General features: G+C 44.9%; 2 protein-coding genes across 4 annotated transcripts; both read right to left on the bottom strand.

The window, feature by feature from the left end:
- Nucleotides 1-2,646: 2,646 nt before the first annotated feature.
- On the bottom strand, nt 2,647-9,586 carry PAQR7 (progestin and adipoQ receptor family member 7). Its single transcript, XM_077838035.1, has 2 exons — nt 9,448-9,586; nt 2,647-5,130 (listed from the first exon to the last, which is right to left on the bottom strand). The coding sequence occupies exon 2, from the start codon at nt 5,085-5,087 to the stop codon at nt 4,029-4,031; it is 1,059 nt and encodes a 352-aa protein (XP_077694161.1). The 5' UTR covers nt 5,088-5,130; nt 9,448-9,586; the 3' UTR covers nt 2,647-4,028.
- A 6,574-nt stretch (nt 9,587-16,160) lies between these two features.
- Nucleotides 16,161-21,985, bottom strand: STMN1 (stathmin 1). Of its 3 annotated transcripts, none has more exons than XM_077838028.1 (5): nt 21,916-21,985; nt 19,386-19,455; nt 18,454-18,626; nt 17,084-17,275; nt 16,161-16,632 (listed from the first exon to the last, which is right to left on the bottom strand). In XM_077838028.1, the coding sequence occupies exons 2-5, from the start codon at nt 19,396-19,398 to the stop codon at nt 16,564-16,566; spliced, it is 447 nt and encodes a 148-aa protein (XP_077694154.1). In that variant the 5' UTR covers nt 19,399-19,455; nt 21,916-21,985; the 3' UTR covers nt 16,161-16,563. The 3 variants fall into 3 exon arrangements, with proteins under 3 accessions (XP_077694154.1, XP_077694155.1, XP_077694153.1); XM_077838029.1 differs by having other exon boundaries at nt 21,898-21,918; XM_077838027.1 differs by lacking the exons at nt 19,386-19,455; nt 21,916-21,985 and having other exon boundaries at nt 18,454-18,648.
- Nucleotides 21,986-22,041: the final 56 nt, after the last annotated feature.

Genomic DNA, 22,041 nt, shown 5'->3' on the forward strand with positions numbered 1-22,041 from the left:
AGAGGAGGCACCGGCCTGCACGTGGTGCTGCAGCAGGTCTTACGGTGGAAGCTAGGAGCATGGGAGACATTGCTCACACGGGTCAGATCTCGTTCTTGTTGCTCTAACAGCTCCTCTGTGGCTGACCAATTACCTCCTACAAGGAGTTCAGCAACACAAACTCTGCTGCCAGCAAGAAGATGTGCAACTAAACAAAGATCCATGTCAGCCCTGCTCCTGCCAACAGAGGTTTGGCCATTCTTTCAATGGCAGCAGGATCAGACCCCAGGGCTTTTTTCAAAGCCCACCAAGCTATCATCTACATCTAGGCATTCCCTTCCCTGAAGTCTTTCCAAGGTGAAAAGTAGCCCAAGTGTTTGCAAATCAGTTTTAAATCACAGTGAAATAATTTTCAAGGAAGCAAAGCTTTTAAACCTGTCCAGGAGTGATCTCTGGTGAAGCACAAATCCTTCCTGACCATTGGTGATGGGCCCTACTCTTCACCCCAAACCAGGCAGCCCCAGTCTGGGGACATCAACGCAGCTTGGGCTGATAATCCACATTGACTGATCTAGTCTATTCATATGACATATTAAATATTTTAATAGTTTATACAAACGAGAGATCAGTCCAAACCAAAGCTCTTCCAGACTTTAAGAATGGTCCCTATTCCTGTCACAAGTTGAATCCAAATCCTAGATCCAAACACACCCAAACACTGGAGAAGTTCAGATCCGGACCCTTCCCCATGTTTGGGAGGCACATGGGTGTTAGTTTGTTGCCATTCTAAAATCTTAGGGGCAGCGAAATCCTGGATCCCCCAGTAAAGTAAACTAAAATTCAAACTACATCCTAAGGCTTTTTGTGTCGCAATAGAGGAATAAAATATTTACATTCAGAAAATACCACCTACCAAGAGGATAAACTTTAAGGAGAACTGAAGTCAACTGGCTCATTCAAGCTCCATATTGTTCATGCTTGTGAAAAGCTGGAGTGAAACTCCCTCGCTTCAGGATTTTAGGAACACAGAGGAACCCTTCAAATGGGTTGTGGGGGACACAGAGCTGGTAAAGTCACTCCTCTCCCCCTTCAAGGGAGAGAGAGAGGAGAGAGGCACTAATGCCTGTTAATTATATGATTCTCTAATATTTGTTAACATTTACACAGTGTCTTTCATCTTCAAAGCATTTTACACACATTAAACTGCCATAAGAGTTTAGCGCCTGAGCCAGAAAAGTCCATTGGGAGCTGCAAGGGCTCAGCACCTCCCAGGATCGGCAGAACAGAAATGCACTGATCAAATAATTTTAAATATGTGGGTTATGCATCTTAAAGTCAATTGGTGTCCAGTGAGCACAGCTATGCTTCTTTACAAAGCTGTCTCATTAGCCATTAGAGCTCTCCGATGAAATTTGTGTAGGCTTAAGAACCATGCATATGGCTAATGCATTTTAAAGCTTATTTAAAATACTTTCTACCTGCCAGGACTTGAATTAGGCCCCGAGAGGTCTTTGATTCCTCCTGCAGCCATAATTACCCAAACCAGATCAGGCAGCTGGATTCCTTACATTGCAGTAGGCTCCAGCACTCGGAAACGACAGCGTTCGCAAACCATTTTTCGCTTACAGCTCTTAAAAATGGTTTCAGGAGAACCTGCTTTGCTGGCTTCTGCTGCCCAGCTTAGACAGGTCAGAATTTTTTTTTTTTTATCATGATTATTGAAAACCATCACCAGGAGCAGCCGAAGTAACCAGGTTCCTGAAACCCTTTCAGACTGGACAGAGTGAGAAAGCAATTTCAGGACATGGTCAATTTCGCCACTGTGGGCAAGGCCTTAGTCTAAAACACTGGAGGGCAGCAGAGGAAAGGGAAACCCGGGGGGAAGAGGTGGAATGAGCTCAGGTCCTGGAACCAATTTTAGAACCAAAATTAAGTCTAGGTTCAGATCAGTTGTTTTAAAACTTTTCTATTCACCCCACCTCCCAGGCCAGAATCTTGGATCATCTTTGCCTCGGCTTTCTTTCTCCTCCACAGCCAAATTCTTGCTAAATCTCAATCACTGCTTCCTTAACATCGGCCCTTTTTCATTAACCCAGTTGCTGCAGCACTCACCCCAAGCTGAATCCCCCTGCCTTTGAACACAATCATCTTCTCCTCCTTAGTCTGTCCCAAAAACTGCTGCTAAAGTCATCTTCCTGCCCTCCACCCACATTCCACCTGCTTCAGTCCAGGCCCCCCATCTTGAATCTTTCCCATCTCTTGCCACATCGAATCCAGGCTCCTTGTACTCACCAATCTCGCCCCCCACCCATAGGCGCCGACTCCGTGGGTGCTCTGGGGCTGAAGCACTTGCACTGCGAAACACCTGTTTCTCAAGGCAAGCGCTGGGAGGGAGGGGCGAGGAGGAGGAACGCAGCACGCTGGGGGAAGAGGCCGGGCTGGGGCGCAGATTCGGGGAGGGAGTGTGAGCACTCACTTTCATTGGCGCTTTTGCCCCCACCTATCTCTCACTGCTTGCAGGTCCCCTTCCTTCTGCTCCTTTTCCCACCTGCAGATTCACCTCTGCATTCATGCCGCCCCTATGCCTGAGACACACTCTGGCTATCAAGTATCAGGGGGTAGCCGTGATAGTCCGTATCCACAAAAGCAAGAAGAAGTCAGTGGCACCTTAAAGACTAACAGATTTATTTGAGCATAAGCTTTCGTGGGTAAAAACCCCACTTCTTCAGATGCATGGAGTGAAAATTACAGATGCAGACATAAATATACTGGCACATGAAGAGAAGGGAGTTACCTCACAAATGGAGACCCAGTGTTGACAGGGCCAATTCGATCAGGGTGGATGGTGTCCACTCCCAACAGTGGACGAGGAGGTGTCAATTCCAGGAGAGGCAAAGCTGCTTTTGTAAAGAGCCAGCCATTCCCAGTCCCTATTCAAGCCCAAATTAATGGTGTTAAATCTGCAAATGAATTTTAGTTCTGCGGTTTCTCTCTGAAGTTTTTTTGTTCAAGCACAGCGACTTTCAAACCTGTTCTAGAACGTCCAGGACTCTGGCTACGTTTACGAGAGCGTCTCTCTTTACCACTCTTGCCAATGCTGGTGTAACGACAGTGCCGGCAGCTGTAGTAGAGACTAGCTGCCAGTGGTTTTATCACCCGGATCAGGTCTGCAAGACACGGTGGTTAAAACACCAGGGATTCTCATTATTGCTACCTGCAATGGAACTGAACCCGTGGTGGCAACAGAGGGAACTTTTAGGGGTACAGGGGCAGTAAAGACAAAATTTCCCTCTTCTCAGTGGCCTACTGGCCTCTCTCCTCCTTCAGATCCTGCCTAGAAACCCATTTCTTCCAGCTATCCTTCCTCCCTTCTCCTCTTCATCACTGATAACCTCCTCCCCCTCCTGATAGGGCCTTGTCTTCAGTGTATCTTGTCTTATTTAGATTATAAGGGCAGGCCACATGTCTTTCTCTGTGTGTAAAGTGCCGTGTAAAGTTCCTGTGCTATATAAAGTGACCTGAATAGAAAAAAAATGTCTGTCTTGTCCCCTTGTTTGCTTCTTTGCGACATGTAAAGACAAGCTGGACTTGTTTTTTCTGTCTTAACTTCTGCCTGAGAAATATTAGAATTGGCCACTCCTGGTTTTGCTAGACCTAGATCTCAGCTGTGCAAGTCAGCTTTCTCAGCCCTTAGATGTCGGGGCAGCGGGATGCATATTTAGCAAAGAGAGCGTTGCTCCCAGCTCTTCATTGAGGTCTTTTAAAGACAGCACCGGAATTTCGAAGGCAGAAAATCAGCAGAAAAAGAAACCGGTTTAACACTTATACACACATACACCTTTCCAGGTCTTCTTTATCCATCATAAAAAATCCAAAAGAGCACAAACTTCCAGCATTTTCCCTTTGCAGATCACTTAACAATAGCACATTTCCAAGCATTCCATCACACTTTACACTTGTCCATAGCCAGTTTTGAATCCAGATTGTTATGGTGGCATCCCCTCAAACAGCCAGGATGGGAAAGATCAGGAGCTTCCTCTCCACAGCTTTCATTCTCCTTTGCAATTCAGTTTGCACTTCACTTTGCTGGTCATGTAAGCGGCAGTGAGGAGGCAGCAGGCTACGGTGAAGAAGCACAGGGCAGAGAAATTGTGAGTCTGGTTACCATGCAGACTGGTGTAGATCTCCCTCCTTGACTCATAGTCCAGAGCCACCGCCTGCACCTGGGCTAGGGTGCACAGCACCAGAAAAACGTGGAAGATCTGATGCCCCTGCCCAAAGAAATGACATTTCCCCGGAAACCATTTCTCTGGATAAGGGTACGAGAAGAAAAAAGCACCGATAAGAAAAAACAGCACCTGGCATTTGTGGTATAAAAGGGCTGGATCGGCCTGCTCAGAGGGCTGAACAGTGTAGAGCCGGTGAATTACTGGGCTAATGTCTAGAGCATATGCCAGGCCCAAGGGCATTTCCTGACACACCCTGCTCAGATGGCGGGGAAGCTGATGGTATCTATATTTAGCATAACAGGAACCTGCACACGATAACCAAGCTAGCAAAGCAGCCCCCGGCATGTAAAACCCCATGATCCTTGCATGCCAGTCTGGCTCAATGGCATAGTAGTAATGCACCAAGGCACTGCTGTACTGGTAAATGGCTACTCCCACATAGTCCATGAAAAAGAAGCTATAATGCCAGACCTCTGATTTGGCTTGGAGGAGGTGAGCCAGGGTGCTGAAGGTTAGGTAGGTGATAGAAGCAATGGCAATGATGAACAGGGGATGGGCATGAGGATCGCTCACAAAATCCACCGTCTGGGAAAGACGCTGGAACCTCAACAGCAGGATTAGTGCAGCCACGAGGTGAGTCCAGACGTTGACAGCTTCGTTGTGCGGCTGGAAAAGCGTCAAGAAGTAATACTTCCAGGTCCGGTTGAGGGGTCTGTAGCCGGTGTGAATGTAGGGTTTCCAGAAGACCTTAGGCACATCTGAGGTACCCACGGTGCAGGGAGGCGAGGGGAATGCCGTTTCCAGCAGCCTGGGGACCTGCCAAAGCTGCTGCACATTAATGAAAAGGCGACTAAGTTTTTCCGGGACAATGGTTGCCATGACAAGGAGACCAGTACACTCAATTGCTGCCAAGCAAGCGAACCTTCATGAAGAGAAGAAAGGAAAGTTTAGTTAGTTTTAAAAGCAGCATTACTGGGGATCAACATGTAGGGTTCATTTGTTTGTTTTTAAATCTTGGCAGATCTGCTTATCAGAGATAATGGTCTCCCGACATTTACAATAAATGAAGAATGAAAAGTAGCATGGAGGGTTTTTTTGATTTGGGTTTAAACACTATTATTTGTATTACAGCAGGGCCTAGAGGTCACAAGCAAGTTTGACCCCATTGGAGCAGGGGATACAAAACACAAATACTCTAAACACATCATTTAGATTCCCTAACACATTCTGTGGGAGCAAACTGTTATGTAGTTGCATTCTACTCAGAAACTACTGTCCCTGAAGAGACAAAAACCAAACTTCTGGGCTCCTTTTACCACATTCACACTGGCCTTGGAAGTGTATTAAGACGACCCTGTTCTAGGCTAGAACGTTCTTGGTTTTTTTTAAATGTGTTTACCCTAACTCTATTTGCTAAAGACCTGTTTAAACACAAAGTTCAAACCCCATTCCAGGCTCTGTGCAACTGGGCGCTTTAGATTAACTCTTACATTTCAGACATGAACCCTGTCAAGGTTCCTTCCCCACTCTGAACGCTAGTGTACAGATGTGGGGACCTGCATGAAAACCTCCTAAGCTTACTTTTACCAGCTTAGGTTAAAACTTCCCCAAGGTACAAACTATTTTACCCTTTGCCCTTGGACTTTCGCTGCCACCACCAAACGTCTAACACCGGTATTATTATTATTAGGAAAGAGTTCATCTGGAAACGTCTTTCCCCCCAAAATCCTCCCAAATCTTACCCCCTTTTTCTGGGGAAGGTTTGATAAAAATCCTCACCAATTTGCATAGGTGACTACAGACCCAAACCCTTGGATCTTAAGAACAATGAAAAGAGCATTCAGTTTCTTAAAAGAAGAATTTTAATAGAAGAAAAAGTAAAAAAGAATCATCTCTGTAAAATCAGGATGGTAAATACCTTACAGGGTAATCAGATTCAAAACATAGAGAATCCCTCTAGGCAAAACCTTAAGTTACAAAAAGACACAAAAACAGGAATATCCATTCCATTCAGCACAGCTTATTTTATCAGCCATTTAAACAAACAGAATCTAAGGCGTATCTTGCTAGATTACTTACTAAGTTCTAAGACTCCATTCCTGTGCTGTCCCCAGCAAAAGTATCACACAGACAGACCCAGACCCTTTGTTTCTCCCCCCCTCCAGCTTTGAAAGTATCTTGTCTCCTCATTGGTCATTGTGGTCAGATGCCAGCAAGGTTATCCTAGCTTATTAACCCTTTACAGGTGAAAGGGTTTTTCCTCTAGCCAGGAGGGATTTTAAAGGTGTTTACCCTTCCCTTTATATTTATGACAAAGCCATTGGAACAGCTCAGGGTACAGCTACACTGTGATAAAAAACACACAACACCGAATCTCCTAGCCCAATAGGGTTGCCAACTTTGGTTGGATGAATTCCTGGAGTTTTCATCACATGACATTACCTATAATTAAAGGTTAATCCCCTGAGACTTCAGGACAATCCTGGAGGGCTGGCAACCCTAAACCCAGGACAGCTGACTAAAAACTGCAGTATAGACATTTGGGCTCTTGCTGGACCCCTGGCTCTAAGACCCTCCTCACTCTTGGGGGTCTCAGAGCCTAGGCTTGAGCCTGAACATCTACACTGCAATTTTATAGCCTCTCAGCCTGAGCCTGTCAGCTGACCTGGGCCAGCTGTGGCCATGACACAGGTCTTTTGTCACAGGGTAAATGTACCCTTAGACAAGGTTAGGGGCATTATTTATTATTAATTATTATTATTAACGACCTGCTATCATTACCTCTACATCAAAATAGAAAGAGCAGATACATGCCCCCCCATGCTGATATCTGAAGATGAACCACACGCATTCAGACAAAAAGATTGCTTAGTGCTCTGCTTCTACACTGCATCCCTTTCCCCCACTGTCTGTCTAGAAGATTATTTAGATTGTAAAATCCTTGATGCAAGGACTGTTATTCTAGGTTTGTACAGCAATTAGCAAAATGAGATCCAGCTCGTGGTTGGGACCACTAGAACACACTGTGATATTGAAAAAAATAGGCTTGAGGACAAAATAATATTTCCTGCTCTGTGCAGCTCTGATTAGTGCTGAAATCACATTACATAAAAGAATTCCAGGGTACGAGACAGAAAACTCTTTGGGAGGCAGCCTCCGAACTGCTCCTGCCACCCTCCTCTCCTCCTGATGGGAATCACCAGAATGGGGAGGGTGACAATGGAAAGTAATCACCAACTTCTTCTACACTCCAACTAATCCTCAACAAAAAGAACAGAAACCATCCTGATCCCTGCTGGGGAAGGCATGGGCAAGAAGGCAGCTGCACACGTGGTTCCTGACTCAAATACATTGTTGGTCACATACATTAAGTGATAGAAAATCTTCCATGGTTTGGTAAAAACCTCAAGCCTCGTCTGCACTGAGAATATGTCCTGATTCCTGCTGTCAGTATAGCTGCACACCAGTGCAAACCCCAGGTGGAGACAAGGAAAGCCACGATTTGCATGGGCAGTGCTTATCCAGCTCCGAGCTATATTGGTGGATGGGTGGTTGGTTCATCAATTGTTGGAATCGGAGCAAATGCCCAGTAAAGCTAAGGCCCCAGTTTGCTACATTTTAGGAGACACTGCTCCAGAATCTACAAGGCAATAGAGAAATATGCATTTGAAGCAGTGGTAAGCTTGCTAGGCATAAGCAGACTAAGTATTTACTTAGGCCCCCAGCAGCTCAAGAGTTCCCTGATTTAGTATTACACCCAAAGTACCCTTAACGTGGACTTGTTACCACAAGTGCATGAGTATGTGTTGGTATATTTTTTGGTTTGTGGAAATAATGCACATAGTATTTTTAGTGGGGGTGGTGAAAAGGGACCCAAAAATATTCCTGTAGGTTAGCACCACCTCTGATTCAGAGTCTTAACAGTAGCAAGGAAATATATCATTCACAGAGTGACCTTCCATGTGGCCAAACAAAACAGAAAATAGGAAACAGAAAACAGCTTAAATCAGGCAGCCCCAAGACTGGTTTGAGCAGCACTAATCTTTCACTAGTGAACTTCCTTACAACATAGTGGGAGCAAAGAAACAATAAGGGCCCTGTACAGTACCTAGGAAAATACTAGTCTCATTTACACTCTGAATCAAGAACATCTATGTACCTAACTAGATTTTAACAGTGCTGCACCAAATACCCAGGCATCTCCAGTGCTATAAACTAACTCTCCCACAAGGTATCCCTGACTCATGTTGAGTAGCACTTACATCGGAAGTCTCATAGAGTGCTACTTAATGTAAAGTTTGCAGCATCTGGCCCTAAATGTTTACATGTGTATTTGCTTGTGTACAAACGTAAACATCCTGTTAAAAGCATAAATAAAATTTGGTATATTTTAAATGTCAGTCACTATGTGGTTTCTTTTAAACTGGGGCAGGATCAGCAAAACTCACTTCAATTGCTGGATTAAACTCAGTGTGCCCTGTAGGGATCAATTTCACCTCAATTGAATTTTTATCTTATTTCTCAAAGTTCTGAAAAACTTTCCTCAGACAGGCAGAAACTGATCCAAAACAGAGCTGTGATTTTTTTGTACTTGGTTGCTGGGACTGCATGAGCAGGACCCAGCTATGTACAGGTGGCAGACTCCCCTAAAGCTCAAGGACCAAATTCTGCCAGTGTAAATCCAGGATAGCTCCACTCAAGTCAATAGGCATTCAGCCACATAACTGAGAGCAAACTCTAGCCTCCAGATACCAGGGTCCCTTGATGTGCCATGTATTAGGGGCCCCCAAAAGGCTCAGGGTACTAGGGTTTCTGAGAATTTCCTAATATTAGGATCTATAGGATTAGGGTCCCCCCAGGAGTATGCAGTACCAGGGCTCCCCATCAGTCTCCAGGTACCCGAGAGATCTGTAGCTATTAGGGTTTCCACGCAGGGTACCCCATTTTCTAGTGCCCTAAGTTTTTAAGTATTGGGGTCCCCTGCAGATTCCTGCCATGAAGGATGCCCCAGGGTGTCCCCTAGAGATCCTTGGTATTAGGCTTAAAGGCTATGGGGATCTCAGAGGTTCGTAGTGTTAGGGAAGTACCCAGTATACTGGCTCCCCAAGCAAACAAGGATCTCAGAGGTGCCCGGCGCAAGGGAGTACCTAGGCTACTCCTAGTTCTCAGGGGTCCCCAGAATCGTGCGCTCCTGGCACCCCCCAAACAGCTCAGTCCCTCCCTCGTCCCGCTCAGGTACCTGCGAAGCTCGAATTCCCTCGGCCCCTGTCCGATGCTCCTGGCTCTGCCCCACCCTGGTCCCAGTGGCACCTGGGAGACAGAGGGGAGGGAGGCGATAGCCAGTCCGGCCGGGCCGCCCCTCTGCAGCGGCCGTCATCTGCTTCCCTGCCCCACCCAGCTGGCAGGGACGCCTGCGTCGCTGCAACCCAGGGGCCGAGGAGCTGCAGCGAGGGAGCTGCGCCATCTGGAGGCCGTGGAGACCTGACGCCGGGGCAGCCTGCTGCGGGGGGCGCAATGGGGCAGCAAAGAGAGGGAGATGCCGGGAGCTGAGGGTGGAGGGGGGGTTGCGGGGAAGAGCCGACCCCTGCAGCTCTACCTTTTCCTGCTCGGACATTAATTTCCCTAAGAAGTTATTTTAAAACCAGCAGCTTGAATCCCAGCCTCAGGGTGACCCTGTCCAAAATCTGCCTTGATCAGGCGTGGGGGATTAGGGGCATTTCTAGAATTCAGAGTATTTACATTTTGCAGGATGGGGAGAGGATTTAAGATCCTTGAACTTTCCCCTCTGCCCATGGCTAGCAGCTCCATCAGCCTGTATTTTCTGCATGAAAACGAAAAAACAATGAGGGGTCCTTGTGGCACCTTAGAGACTAACAAATTTATTTGGGCATAAACTTTCCGGGCTAGAACCCACTTCAACGGATGCATGGAGTGGAAAATACAGTAGAAGGTATAAATACACAGCACATGAAAAGTTGGGAGTTGCCTTACCAAGTGGGACGTCAGTCTAATGAAATAATTCAGTTAACAGTAGGATTTTTCCTGCCTTGCTCTCCTACTGTTAATTGAATTGCCTCCTTAGACTGACATCCCACTTGGTAAGGCAACTGCCATCTTTTCATGTGCTGTGTATTTATACCTGCTACTGTATTTTCCACTCCATGCATCCGATGAAGTGGGTTCTAGCCCGGAAAGTTTATGACCAAATAAATTTGTTAGTCTCTAAGGTGCCATAAGGACCCCTCATTGTTTTTCCTGATATAGACTAACACGGCTACCCCTCTAAAACATGAAAACGAAGTGACCATTGCATTATTACTGCTTAGGTCGCTCTATTGACACCTCTTTGTTTTCAAGCAGGCAGCTCCAAAGTCTAGTGAGGGGCACCTGCCTTCCACATGAACACACACTTCTCACACCCTCTCCAATGGCAACCCGTCTGGATCCTTCTGAAAACCTTGGCAATCTTCCCACATTTCCCAGCCCAGCTGAGCTATCATGTTACAGTGGTGGCTTTTCTGGAGCCCAGTATGTTGTGCAAACTCTTTTCACTGGGTTTTAAAATATTTATTGATTCAAATATATGACCATTATCTTTACATGGCGATCAACATCCAATCACACTGGTGTAGCTTCAGATCAAGATTTAAATAGGCCCATTCCCAGGGACACCTGCCTTTCTGCACCGGTTCCTCAATAAAATATAGCTCTATGATGTGAATCTCAGTGTAGCACTTTCCTGCAAATTCCCTGCTGTTTTCATGACACAGTGCTATTTGTACCCATATTACCAGGCATTCCATCTATAAAATAGGCTCAGTAATATCACACAAGTGGGTTGTGAGGTTTAACTCACTAATGTTAGAGAAGAAACTTCAGGTGACACAGGAGTTGACAAAGGTTCTTCTATTGTTTTGTCTTCTGATTCTTCGTGGTTTGGTGTCAGTTTTATCGAACAGGAGACAGGGATCAGTGCAATATCAGACTGCTGTATCTCTGATCTGAATTCATCCCCAAATGGCCTCTCAGCTCTCCTTATTTCAGACCATTTCATCTCGATACCCAACCTGTTTCTGCCATGAAAAACACTTTAGTGACTATTGACATTTGTCAGTATCTGCAAGATCAGGGCGTTAGAAGTACCCAGTGCATTTGGGTACCATTAAAAACCATTAATAAAACACAAGACCTTCAAAATAAACGCAGGTCATGGAGGATGTGAAAAGTGACCCACAGAGAATCTTTAAAAATTTGGCTTGTGCATCTTTTTTTGCTTCTTTATGATGGATAAAGAGCTGAGTTTCTGTTTCTTGACTTTGGAAGTATCAGGAATGTCAAGTCTGGTCTTCTCTGGGGTTGGCAGAAAATGTATTTCATGCCTCAGAGGATGTGTATTTTACACTGAAACACCTTAACTTACCTTGAAGGGTTGGGAGTTAAATAGGTGTTATGTTTGAAAAAAATGCTTTAAAAGTATGATTAAAAATTCCTTCCCTTCTCATTTGCTCAGCTTTCACTCTCTAGACTTATAATTTCACCAGATCTCCAATCATACAAGATTCACCCAGTGCAGACAGAACCTGGATTTCTATTTCTATTAGGAAAAAACTCCTTCTAGGTCTTCTTTATACATCATAAAGAGGCAAAACAAGATACAACCCCCTTTTTCCCCCCTTCACAAGTCACCTTTAAAATAATCTAAAAGTCAGTCAAAAGCCAGTCTAGACAGGTAATTCTTACATTCTGACCTGAAGCTTGCCAAATGCAGGCTCCAGGGCAGTGATTCTCAAGCTTTCCAGGCTACTGTACCCCTTTCAGTAGTCTGATTTGTCTTACGTACCCCCAAGTTTAACCTCACTTAAAAACTACTTGCTTACAAAATCAGACCTAAAAATACAAAAGTGTCCCAGCACACTATTACTGAAAAATTGCTTTCCAATTGTTACCATATAGTCATAAATCAATTGGAATATAAATATTGTACTTACATTTCAGTGTATAGAGCAGTATAAACAAGTCATAGTCTGTACCAAATTTTAGTTTGTACTGATTTTGCCAGTGCTTTTTATAAACTAGGCAAATATCTAGATGAGTTGATGTACCCCCTGGAAGACCTCTGGTTGAGAACCACTGCTCTAGGGAAATGGCCAAAAAAAGGTTCCTGCAATATCCTCAATGAAGAATAAATACTCAGCCATCTGTCCTTGAGCGGTAGGAACAATAGCAAGTATGTCAAAGCCATTTATAAAGGAACACAGATCTTTCCAACTGGATTGCAGACCATTTGGGGCTCTCTAAATCATAGCTAGAGCCCCTATGTAATCCATGATTCGGTGGCTATGGAATTCACCCCTTGATGCACAATTGTGCTCCAGAATCTGAACTTGCATTTTAAAAAAAATTGTCTTTGTAGCACTCATTATTGCAAACATAACCCTGAAAACTTGAACAGAATAAAGGCTTATCTACATAGGGAAATAGGCTGCAGTAGCTATTTTGTACTACCTCCCCATGTGGATGCTTATTCTGCAGTGAATGCCTTTATATAGTTTAGCTTAAATCACTTTGCAAGTGTAATAAGCTAAATATGCAGAAATCACTCAGTGTGGAATAAGGGCTTGTCTACACTACGCAGCTTTTAGCAACAAGGCTGTGTCAACACTTGTCAGGCTTGTCACTGAAAGTCAGCGTGTGTGAATGCTCTCTGTCGATATTTTGTCGGCACTTTTGCCGACAAAATACTTCCAGCCCCGCCAGCGGCATTAGCTTTGTCGGCAGGAGAGCACTCCTGTCGGCAAAACTTTTTATCTTTCGCAGGGGGGCTTTTTTAAGTACCCGTGAAAGACAAAAGTTTTGTTGACAACGTTGCAGTTTAGACAAGCCTGTCTAAGAGCGTATACGTTTGGAACTAGTGTGGAATAACTATCATGTTTTAAATTCACACCCTACCTTATTTTGCAATAGCTTCTCCGTGTAGACAAGCCCTAGGGCCTATATCAATGCAGTGACATCTTCCAGAGTCTGCAGATAACTTGTAACAATACCTGAAAGAGGTGTGAACTGGCCTGTTCATCTGAAATGAGTTAACTCTAAAACATAAAGATGACATAGCAAAAACATCCAGCTAATGTGTTTATTCTGCAATCCCAAATTGTCATCCATACCAGTGAAGGCGTCAACCCCAAATATCCCCTACTCAGATGCCAAACGTCTAGCGTCCCCTGACAATCTCTATGATGTAGTTGGACATCATCACTGCAAAAATCTGTGGTATATTGAAAACTGAAAATATGAGGGCAGCATAAAAAAACCATGGGATTTTATAATACTGGCTATATTAATTTTCATAGTTAATCCAATAAAAAACATATCACAGCCTTGTTTCGCAGCCTTTTCCCACTTTCCAAGCCACAATTCTTCTAATATGGACCCAAGAATTATTATATAGCTTTGTAGTTTCATAGATGTTAAGGCCAGAAGAGAGCATTAAATCATCTAGCATAACCTCCTGTATACTAGAGGCAATTAATTTTCAGTTACACCTGTAATAAGCCCAGTAACTTGGGTTTGGCTAAAGCATACCTTGCAGACAGGCAGCATCTTGAGCTGAAGACATCAAGAGATGGAGAAGGCACCTTCCCTTTGTAATTGGTTCCCATGGTCAGTCACCCTCACTGTGAATCCTAACTTGAATTTGTCTGTTTTAACAAAGCCTGGTGCTCTTTACAGGCTGTCCAGCCTTTCACTTTTTCCAGATGTCTATTCCCTTTCTCTCGCCTCATCTTATCTGTTCCATCCTATCTCTCCCTGTAATCCATTACTTCACTTTTCCCCTCACTTGCTGTGTCATCCTTGCAATTCCTGGGTCCCTCCTTCCTCAAATTCCTTTATTACCCTTCTTTTAAGACCCTTTTCTTCCACCAGTCTCCTTCTTCAAAAAGATGGAAGGAGACCAGTTCAGCCATATCCCCTTTGTGTTGTTCCTTTTGGATATAACAGGATCTGGGTTAGGCATGACCAGATCTTTAGACAGGGCTCCAGGGCCCATCTGGCAACCTACTACAGGAATAATGTCAAGGTTTTAGTGGGTGGTGCTCTTCTTCACAGCATGGCACTAGGGTGCTGACAGGGCTGGGCTTTTTCCCTAGGTGAGACAAAATCAATGTGATGAATACTTTGGGAGCCTCTGACTTTTTTCACAGGAATGGTTTAAATGCAGCACTGTGTATTTCAGGAGAGATGCACTGGACTGGTAGTTGCCAAATCTATGGTTCATTTCTGATTGGCACTGCTGTGTGATCTCAGAAAAGTCACTTTGCCTCTGGTTCTGTCCTGTCTCCCTTTGTATTCTTAGTTTTTCCCTCATTGATGGAGTAGCACCCCACAATACTTGGACTAAATATGCAGAATAGATTCTTGATCTGATCAGATCTGTCATTACACAGGTAGCAGCTAGGAGGAGCCCCAGTCACGGACCAGGGTCTCACTGTTCTAGATACTGTACGAACACCAAATAAAAACACTCCACATGGTATGTAAGGACCTGCAGAAACAAGGTTTCCATATTAACGGCCCCCAGAAAACTGGAGGAGCAGCTTGGAATTCAGGTCAGTAATTTAAAAACCCTAGAAGCCTGGCTCAGCCATCACACCATCCTCAGGACATCAGATGCCCTGGGACTTTTATTCCCATGAAGTGGAGCTGGATTGTGAAGTAACTGTTGCAATAAGAGCAACAAATTAAACGGTGTCCAATTTTGAGCCCTCAGAGCCGTTTTAGCAGTGCTGACCACCCCAAATTCCAGATGAAGTCAGTGGGAGCTGTTAGTGCTCAGTGCCTCTGGAAGTCAGGCATTAGCTGTCTCATGTTTGGTACCTTGCCTCTTACAAGCTTCAGTGGTAAGTGTATATGGTGTCAAGCCATTCAATGGGTACTCCTGTATTTAGCTAGAAAAGTTCTCTGGGACAGATTATAACACAAGCCTGAGTAACAGGGCTCACTAAGAATGAATCCTACCTATGTCTAGGTTGGAGACTTTATGGTTGTATAGCTACTTACATGGGCAATTTGCAGTTATTTCTTTTCCTCATAATTAGCAGTATACATTCATAAGTGTCTACAAGACTGCTTCTAGAGTCTTTCACTTTGGAAGGAAAGCTACTGAGTTGAGTGACATTAAGTGAAATAATGGCCTGTCTCCAGTTAGACTCACATGAATGAGTTAAATAGGGACAACATATGATAACAGTAATTAAGGAAGTAGAGTTTTGGGGGACTATTTTGTAATGACGATGGGAGTTGGGTTCCTCTCTCTTCCCCTTAAGCTCTAACTACTGTTTGAGTTAGAATAAGCTATTTTTTGCTCACAAAGTGTAGCTCCTCTTAATTGATAATAGGTGTAGATTGCACTGTACCACAGTTGATGTACATGGAAAGTACTGGAAGTCTTGATAATATGCCCATTTTTAAATTTAAACCTCTGTTTGTCATTTGATTAGGGAAGTGCAAGAACTGCATCAAGTTTGAAGTCACTTTCCCCTGAAGTCTCTCCAAAAAGCTGCATGGTGACACTTGGATTGCTCACTTAGTGTTTCCAGAAAAAGTTGTTTTTAACATAACAAGTCAGATAAGTCACGTGGTAACAAGGATTTATTTGTTGAAGTGTCAACATCCCGAGGGAGGTGGTTCTGAATTGTTTAAACAAGAACCGTAACAGCTGACAACTGCTGAGGTGCCACAACAAAGCTCTTATTGTAAGATTAAAACAATGAAGACTGCTCTAGGGAAAAAGGATGCTATACAGTATATCCAGTAGCTGGGTGTAAGAAAGAGTGCTGCTTCAGGCTTTTCTTTCTAATGTTAAGGACAGTCTGTTTTAGACACAGTCATCTATAAAAGTTGGATTTTTTAAAATGTATTGTCATATTAGTTCCAGAAATAATTCACTTGTGATAATAGCACTGTGCAGCTTTATTAAGTCACTCAGTTACAGTAGTATCTTATAAGACTGGGACAGTCAGATTTTGAAGTGTAACAGATATTCAGCATGGAATAGTATACTACATATTCCTTTCACAAACATGTCTTACAGAGCTTATACAGTACTAGCCATCAGCCCAGTAGCAAGCTCACTGGAGTAGAAAAGGATGCAACAAGATAGCTACACTGGAAAGACAACACTTTAGAAAAAGTGAAACATGTAAGATCTCCCCTTTAGTCCCCAAAGCAAGTGTACAGTTTGGATCTAACTATACAGCTCTACATCAGTTTTCTAGAAATTCAACAAAAAAACCCACTGGCCAATACAGTCTTTGGATATTTAGGGGAGGGGGAGAGTCATTTTCCAGAATGAAGGTCAGTCAGTTTCGTTCTCACCAGGTTCTTTGCCTTCTTTGTTCTTTCGTACTTCTTCAATATGCTTGTCCTGAAGAAAGGAAAGGTGATTGAGCAATTAGTTGTTTGAATTAGTCTACTAAAGAAACCAAGACTCTAAGTTTGTAGCAGCACTCAGGTCTACACTTCAGCTGCCAAATCTTCTGATTCCACCTTCACACCTGATCCCCAAATGACAGGGTGAATTGTAGCATACGCCACTGAAAGTTTTGAAGATCAGCGACTTCTTACTTCCTTTTTTAAAGTGCATGAAAATTCCCTCCAGTCCCTCTTCCCAAGAGAATTACTATACGTCTTTTGGGGATTTAATAAGATATATAATCCTCTTTAGTGTGGAGACTGACCAAAAGATACCCCCCAGACCTCCAGATATCTAATTAGAGAATTACCACTCTGCCATTAGCAGGTTATGTTTAGCTGGTGAGCAGAGAAAAGAACATACAAGAGTTCGTCCCAAGTGGGAATTAGAACTCGACACCTACTTTCTCCCTCAAGCGCTCCAGTTTAGCAGCCATTTGTGCCTCTCTGTTTTCTTTGTTAGCTTCCATTTTGTGGGTCAGCTTCTCTTCTGCCATTTTGCTGAAGTTATTATTTTCTTCAATTGCTTTCTGAAGCACTTCTTTTTCATGCTCTCGTTTCTCAGCTAATTGCTTCAAGACTTCTGCTTCATGAGACTAACAAGATAGACCACGTATGTTTAGACACAAGACAGATGAACTATATAGCAAGGTACCTAATTTGTCTACATTGGAGACAACATTTTCTACTGCCGATTTCATTTGTGACTGTAGTCTTAACACATCAGGCACAAATCCCCAATGCCTTCCTTCTCTACTTGCCCAGATTCCATCATAGTTGAGTACACAAGAAAATAAGTTCTTGCAGTTAAGTATAAGAATCTAGTAAACTAGATAGCTTCTGAAAGAAAAAGGGTACATTGCTGCCAAGTTTTCTGGGTGATTCTATCCTCCTCCAGTCACCGTACGTCTTAACATGAAGCCATGGACACTAGAGACTATGCAACTCAGATATTACGTTTATGTTAAAAAGCCTTCACATTTGTGGCCCTCCTATTTATAATAATTAGGAATTTGAAGCCATGTCTCAACAGCAGGTGCCATGTCTAGTCCAACTTTCAACCATGGACTTCGTATTAGGAGTGTTTCGGAGATTTACCAATAGCCAGATTTTTCTGGGAGGAGTCCAAGACTTTCCCCATGAAGTAAGAGGTAGGAGGAAGAATTAGAAGGAAGACAACCTTTCAGTAAACTTTAGGAGATCACAGAGTAGCAGTCTCTCTCCCTATTGTATGTCCCACCACCCCCATGTTTGGGGCAATCTCCTGAAGGGTCACTTTGGGAATGAAGTTCAGGTCTTGCAGATATATTTAATACAACTGAGTAAGAGCTTTAGAAATTCTACTGCAAGCCATTTAACAAGCAAACAATCTCCTGCTCTTTTGCAGCGCTATGCTAGCATGTGAGTAGCTAGCTGGTTGTCCAAACTAACAAGTGCCTATATTAAGATTAAAAGGAGTACTTGTGGCACCTTAGAGACTAACCAATTTATTTGAGCATAAGCTTTCGTGAGCTACAGCTCACTTCATTGGAATCCGATGAAGTGAGCTGTAGCTCACGAAAGCTTATGCTCAAATAAATTGGTTAGTCTCTAAGGTGCCACAAGTACTCCTTTTCTTTTTGCAAATACAGACTAATACGGCTGTTACTCTGAAACCTATATTAAGACTGAAAGTCCTGCAATATTAGATTTATCAGAAAGGGGTTTTTGTTGGTTTTTTTAAAAGTGAGCTTTACCTGACTGGCCTTTTAAGCTACTGTTACTTTGGATTTACCTTACGTCTCTCTTCTGCAGCTTCCAACTTTTTCTGAATTTCTTCCAGTGAAAGATCCTTCTTCTTTGGAGGGGAGAGGGGAAATTCTGGGACTGCTTCTTTTGAAGGAGGACTAAGTATCAGCTCAAATGCCTGCCCAGATGCACGCTTTTCCAGCTCCTTCACCTGAATATCTAAGAGAATGACAAGACACATCAGTACTTGGAGCCAACTTAAGTGTTGACTTTGGTTCATTACACGATTCTTAGACTTCGATAACACAGCTGTTTAATGAAGACAGTTTAAAATGAGCAGATTAGCCTATTTAAAGCAGCCGCATAAGCCAACAATACATTTGTTTCTTAAGTCACATAGCCACAACAGTATCTGTGCATCTTTACACATTAATTTATCCTCAACATCCTAGTTAGATAGGCAAGTATCCCCACTTTATAGATGGAGAACTAAAGGACCAAGATTAAATAACTTGCCCAAGGTCCCACAGAAAGTTGTGGTAAAGCCAGGCATTGAACCCTGGTCTTCCAACGCCCTTTAGCCAGCTGGCCAGCCTTTCTTCCAGAACTTCAGACTATGTTTCTCAGGACAGAGCACAAATGGCTTCTAAACTCCTGCAGAACTGACTTTGTCTTCTTATAGGATTTAGGGCATCACATGCACATTTTATAGTCACTTTCATCAACCATACCAGATGGCTTTCAGTTAATCTAATGCTATCTGTTAGCAGACAAAGCTTTGTGTGTTTTCACATGCATTTAATTTAAAGTTTTCTAACCCCTGCATTAAGAGACAGTAAAATAGTACTTTGCTTACTGCTTATTTAACATCAAAATTAGGGTAGTGAAGGAACTTCCCATTTATTCAAAACATTTACAAGTTATTGAGAAGATACAATACAGGAATATTCCATAAAGTTTTCTTAACACATTACATACCAGAAGAAGCCATGACTAAGAAGGTAGACACCAGAAATGTGCTCTGGAAAGACTCCAATCAGTGGAACCCCTAAGTAATTAATAAATAGTCATTAATTCTTTGAGTAGACAACCATAAGAGTTAAAAAAAATTGTTTTACACAGCAGAATGCAACACCAATCAAAAATCACTGTATGTTACAATAAGAGAATACTGAAGAGGCATTAATTACTACAACCGGATGACCTTGCGGTCCCTTCTAACCCTATGATTTAAGAGTTTGTGGCCAATCTAGGCAGTTGGAGAAGTTTCTGCTATTCCAGTGCCTCTAGGCCCAGTTGATCCGAATATTTTCAGACCTTGTTTGCACTTCTAAATTGCAAGTGCCACAAAGTAAGTGTTTAGTCCAATAATTTCTCTGTCCCCACAAAGGGCTACTAATCCTGCTTTTTTCCACCAAAGATTAAGTCATTTCATAAACTGAGGAAAGTAATAGATTTTAAATTTCAGGGGTGGCACTATAGTCCAAAGGAAGTAGATTCAGGACTGCAGCCTATTCCAAATTTCAGAGAATTGCAGTGACAATTTAGGCTTAGTCAACACCATATTTAAGACTACAATGAGACAACTAGTCATTAGACAGCTGTCTCTCAAGATACTTTAAGTTTGGTTGTTCTTGTGCGAATAGGATCAAATTTCCCTTGTTTTTACGCTATGACTGATACCCATCTACTGAAGAGACACCAAGCCACATTATACAGCATGCTCGGAGCATAACCATTTTGTAACACTTAGCTCTTAGGGTCATTTTCCACCCATAGATCTCAAAGCACTTTACAAAGGTGAACAGTATCATTATCAGTTTCAGAGTAGCAGCCGTGTTAGTCCGTATTCGCATCATTATCCCCATTTTAATGGGGAAGTGGAGGCACAGAGGGGGAACTGACTTACTCAAGGACCCAGCAGTGCAGTAACAGAGCCAGGAATAGAAAACTCAGATTTGAGTTCCAGTCCTGCATTCTATCCAGAGGATCCAATGGATACAGGCCAGCTACAAGTGCCTCCATTTACTCATGTACAAAAATGGGTACAGTCCCACTGATGTTGACTCTGTTTAGAATGGTTATTTAGAAGCCATTAGATGAAAAGCACTACATGATACTCTGCACTTTTAAAGATAGACAGTTGAGCCATTTTCCTTAATGCCAGATTATGACAGCCTCACTAAAATAAGAGCAGAGATCATTGCAAAACCACAAAAGCATGACTGATAGTTGAGGTAAGCGAGACAGCTATGAACAGCTGGATTGTTAAATAGCGAAGATTAGAACCAGAACAATAGCTACAGAGGGGCAAGGACTGTAAGCCTGGAATAGTACAGAGGGGCGCCCCCTTTGGAGGCAGAACAGACGGATGGGGCTCTGGAAGAGTAATGGTGGAACAGTCTGGCTATTGTGGGTAAGCGGGGCTGTGGGGGTCAGAGTAAAGAGCTGACCCCCCAGGTAGAGTAATCTCCAGACAGTGCATGGGACAGGCTATAGCTCATGGGGCGGGGCCAGGACCGGCTCCCTAATTGGCCCAATCGAGATGCCCCGGACGGGGCAGGCAGATGCCCCACATAGCCACTCAGAAGCGAGCTCTCTTGAAGCCCCTCCCTCGGCACGCGCGTTTCGAACAGCACCGAATTCAAACCGCTGGAGAGCGCGCGCAGGGGCTAAGGGGAGGGGGCGGCGCTAACTGTAACATCCGGGCACCTGGGTACCCCCTCCCCAGCCACCCCTCCCGCGCGTTTCACCTGACACGGGCCCCCGCCTGTCGCGCGCCAAAGCTCCTCAGGCGGCAGCCCCTTCCTCCGGGGAGCCTCCCCCGGCTCGGCCCCTGCCCTGCGAGCCGGATTCGGTCCCTTCCGCGCCCCTCACCTCGCAGCGAGGCGGCCCCGGTCCCCGCTAAGGCCTCGAGGACGGCAGAGCTGGCTGGGCACCGCCCCCTTCCCCGCGAACAATGCCGGGGCCCTGTCAGAGGAGGGAGGGAGGGGATCGGGGACAACCGCCGCTGCCTGAGCCCACCCCTCTCCCCCTCCGTCGGGAACCGCCCCGGGCCCCCCGCCCACACGGCGGCGGGGACAATGGAGCCCCAGGCGGAGGGAGGGGACGCGCCCCGCCCCGTCCCCCAGCTCATTGTCTCCCGCAGCCCTGTCCTCTTTGTCAGCCCCGCTCCCTCTGCGCCGCGGCACCGCTGTGGGGGACCGGCCGCTCCCTTCACCCGCGGAAAGCGCGGAGCCGCCGCCGCCTCCTCGCCCCAAAGCGGCCGCGGTCCCTGACGGAGGCTGACCAATTCCGCGCTGTGGCGAACACAGCGCCCCCCCGCATTAACCCCGACCATCCCCTCCAGCGCCGATCCGCACCGAGGGGGGGGGGACCTCCCGCGACCGCCGCCCACGGGCACCCGCCCTCGTGGGCTCCCTCGCGGGCACTGACCCGCTGCTTCCCCGCGCCTCTCCTAGGCGCCCTCTGTTCTGTCTCCCCCCCGCACCTCGCTCCGCTCGCCCACCTGCTCCGTCCGCGCGGCTGGCCACACTCAGCGCTTAACCGACCAGCTGCTCACAAAAGCGCCAAACAATGGCACGTGACCAGCCCCGCCCCGCCCCCATTGGCCGAGAGCGGCGGCACGTGTCGC

This window comes from Eretmochelys imbricata, chromosome 19 (assembly GCF_965152235.1).
Source record: "Eretmochelys imbricata isolate rEreImb1 chromosome 19, rEreImb1.hap1, whole genome shotgun sequence".
Taxonomy (NCBI): Eukaryota; Metazoa; Chordata; order Testudines; family Cheloniidae; genus Eretmochelys; species Eretmochelys imbricata.

Coding starts and splice junctions, on each gene's coding strand:
- PAQR7 (XM_077838035.1), bottom strand. CDS start 5,087: ATGGCAACCATTGTCCCGGAAAAACTTAGTCGCCTTTTCATTAATGTG.
- STMN1 (XM_077838027.1), bottom strand. CDS start 18,648: ATGTGTCTTGTCATTCTCTTAGATATTCAGGTGAAGGAGCTGGAAAAG. Junction 17,276..18,453: donor CTGCAGAAGAGAGACGTAAG/GTAAATCCAAAG, acceptor CTATCTTGTTAG/TCTCATGAAGCAGAAGTCTT. Junction 16,633..17,083: donor TGGAGCGCTTGAGGGAGAAA/GTAGGTGTCGAG, acceptor TCCTTTCTTCAG/GACAAGCATATTGAAGAAGT.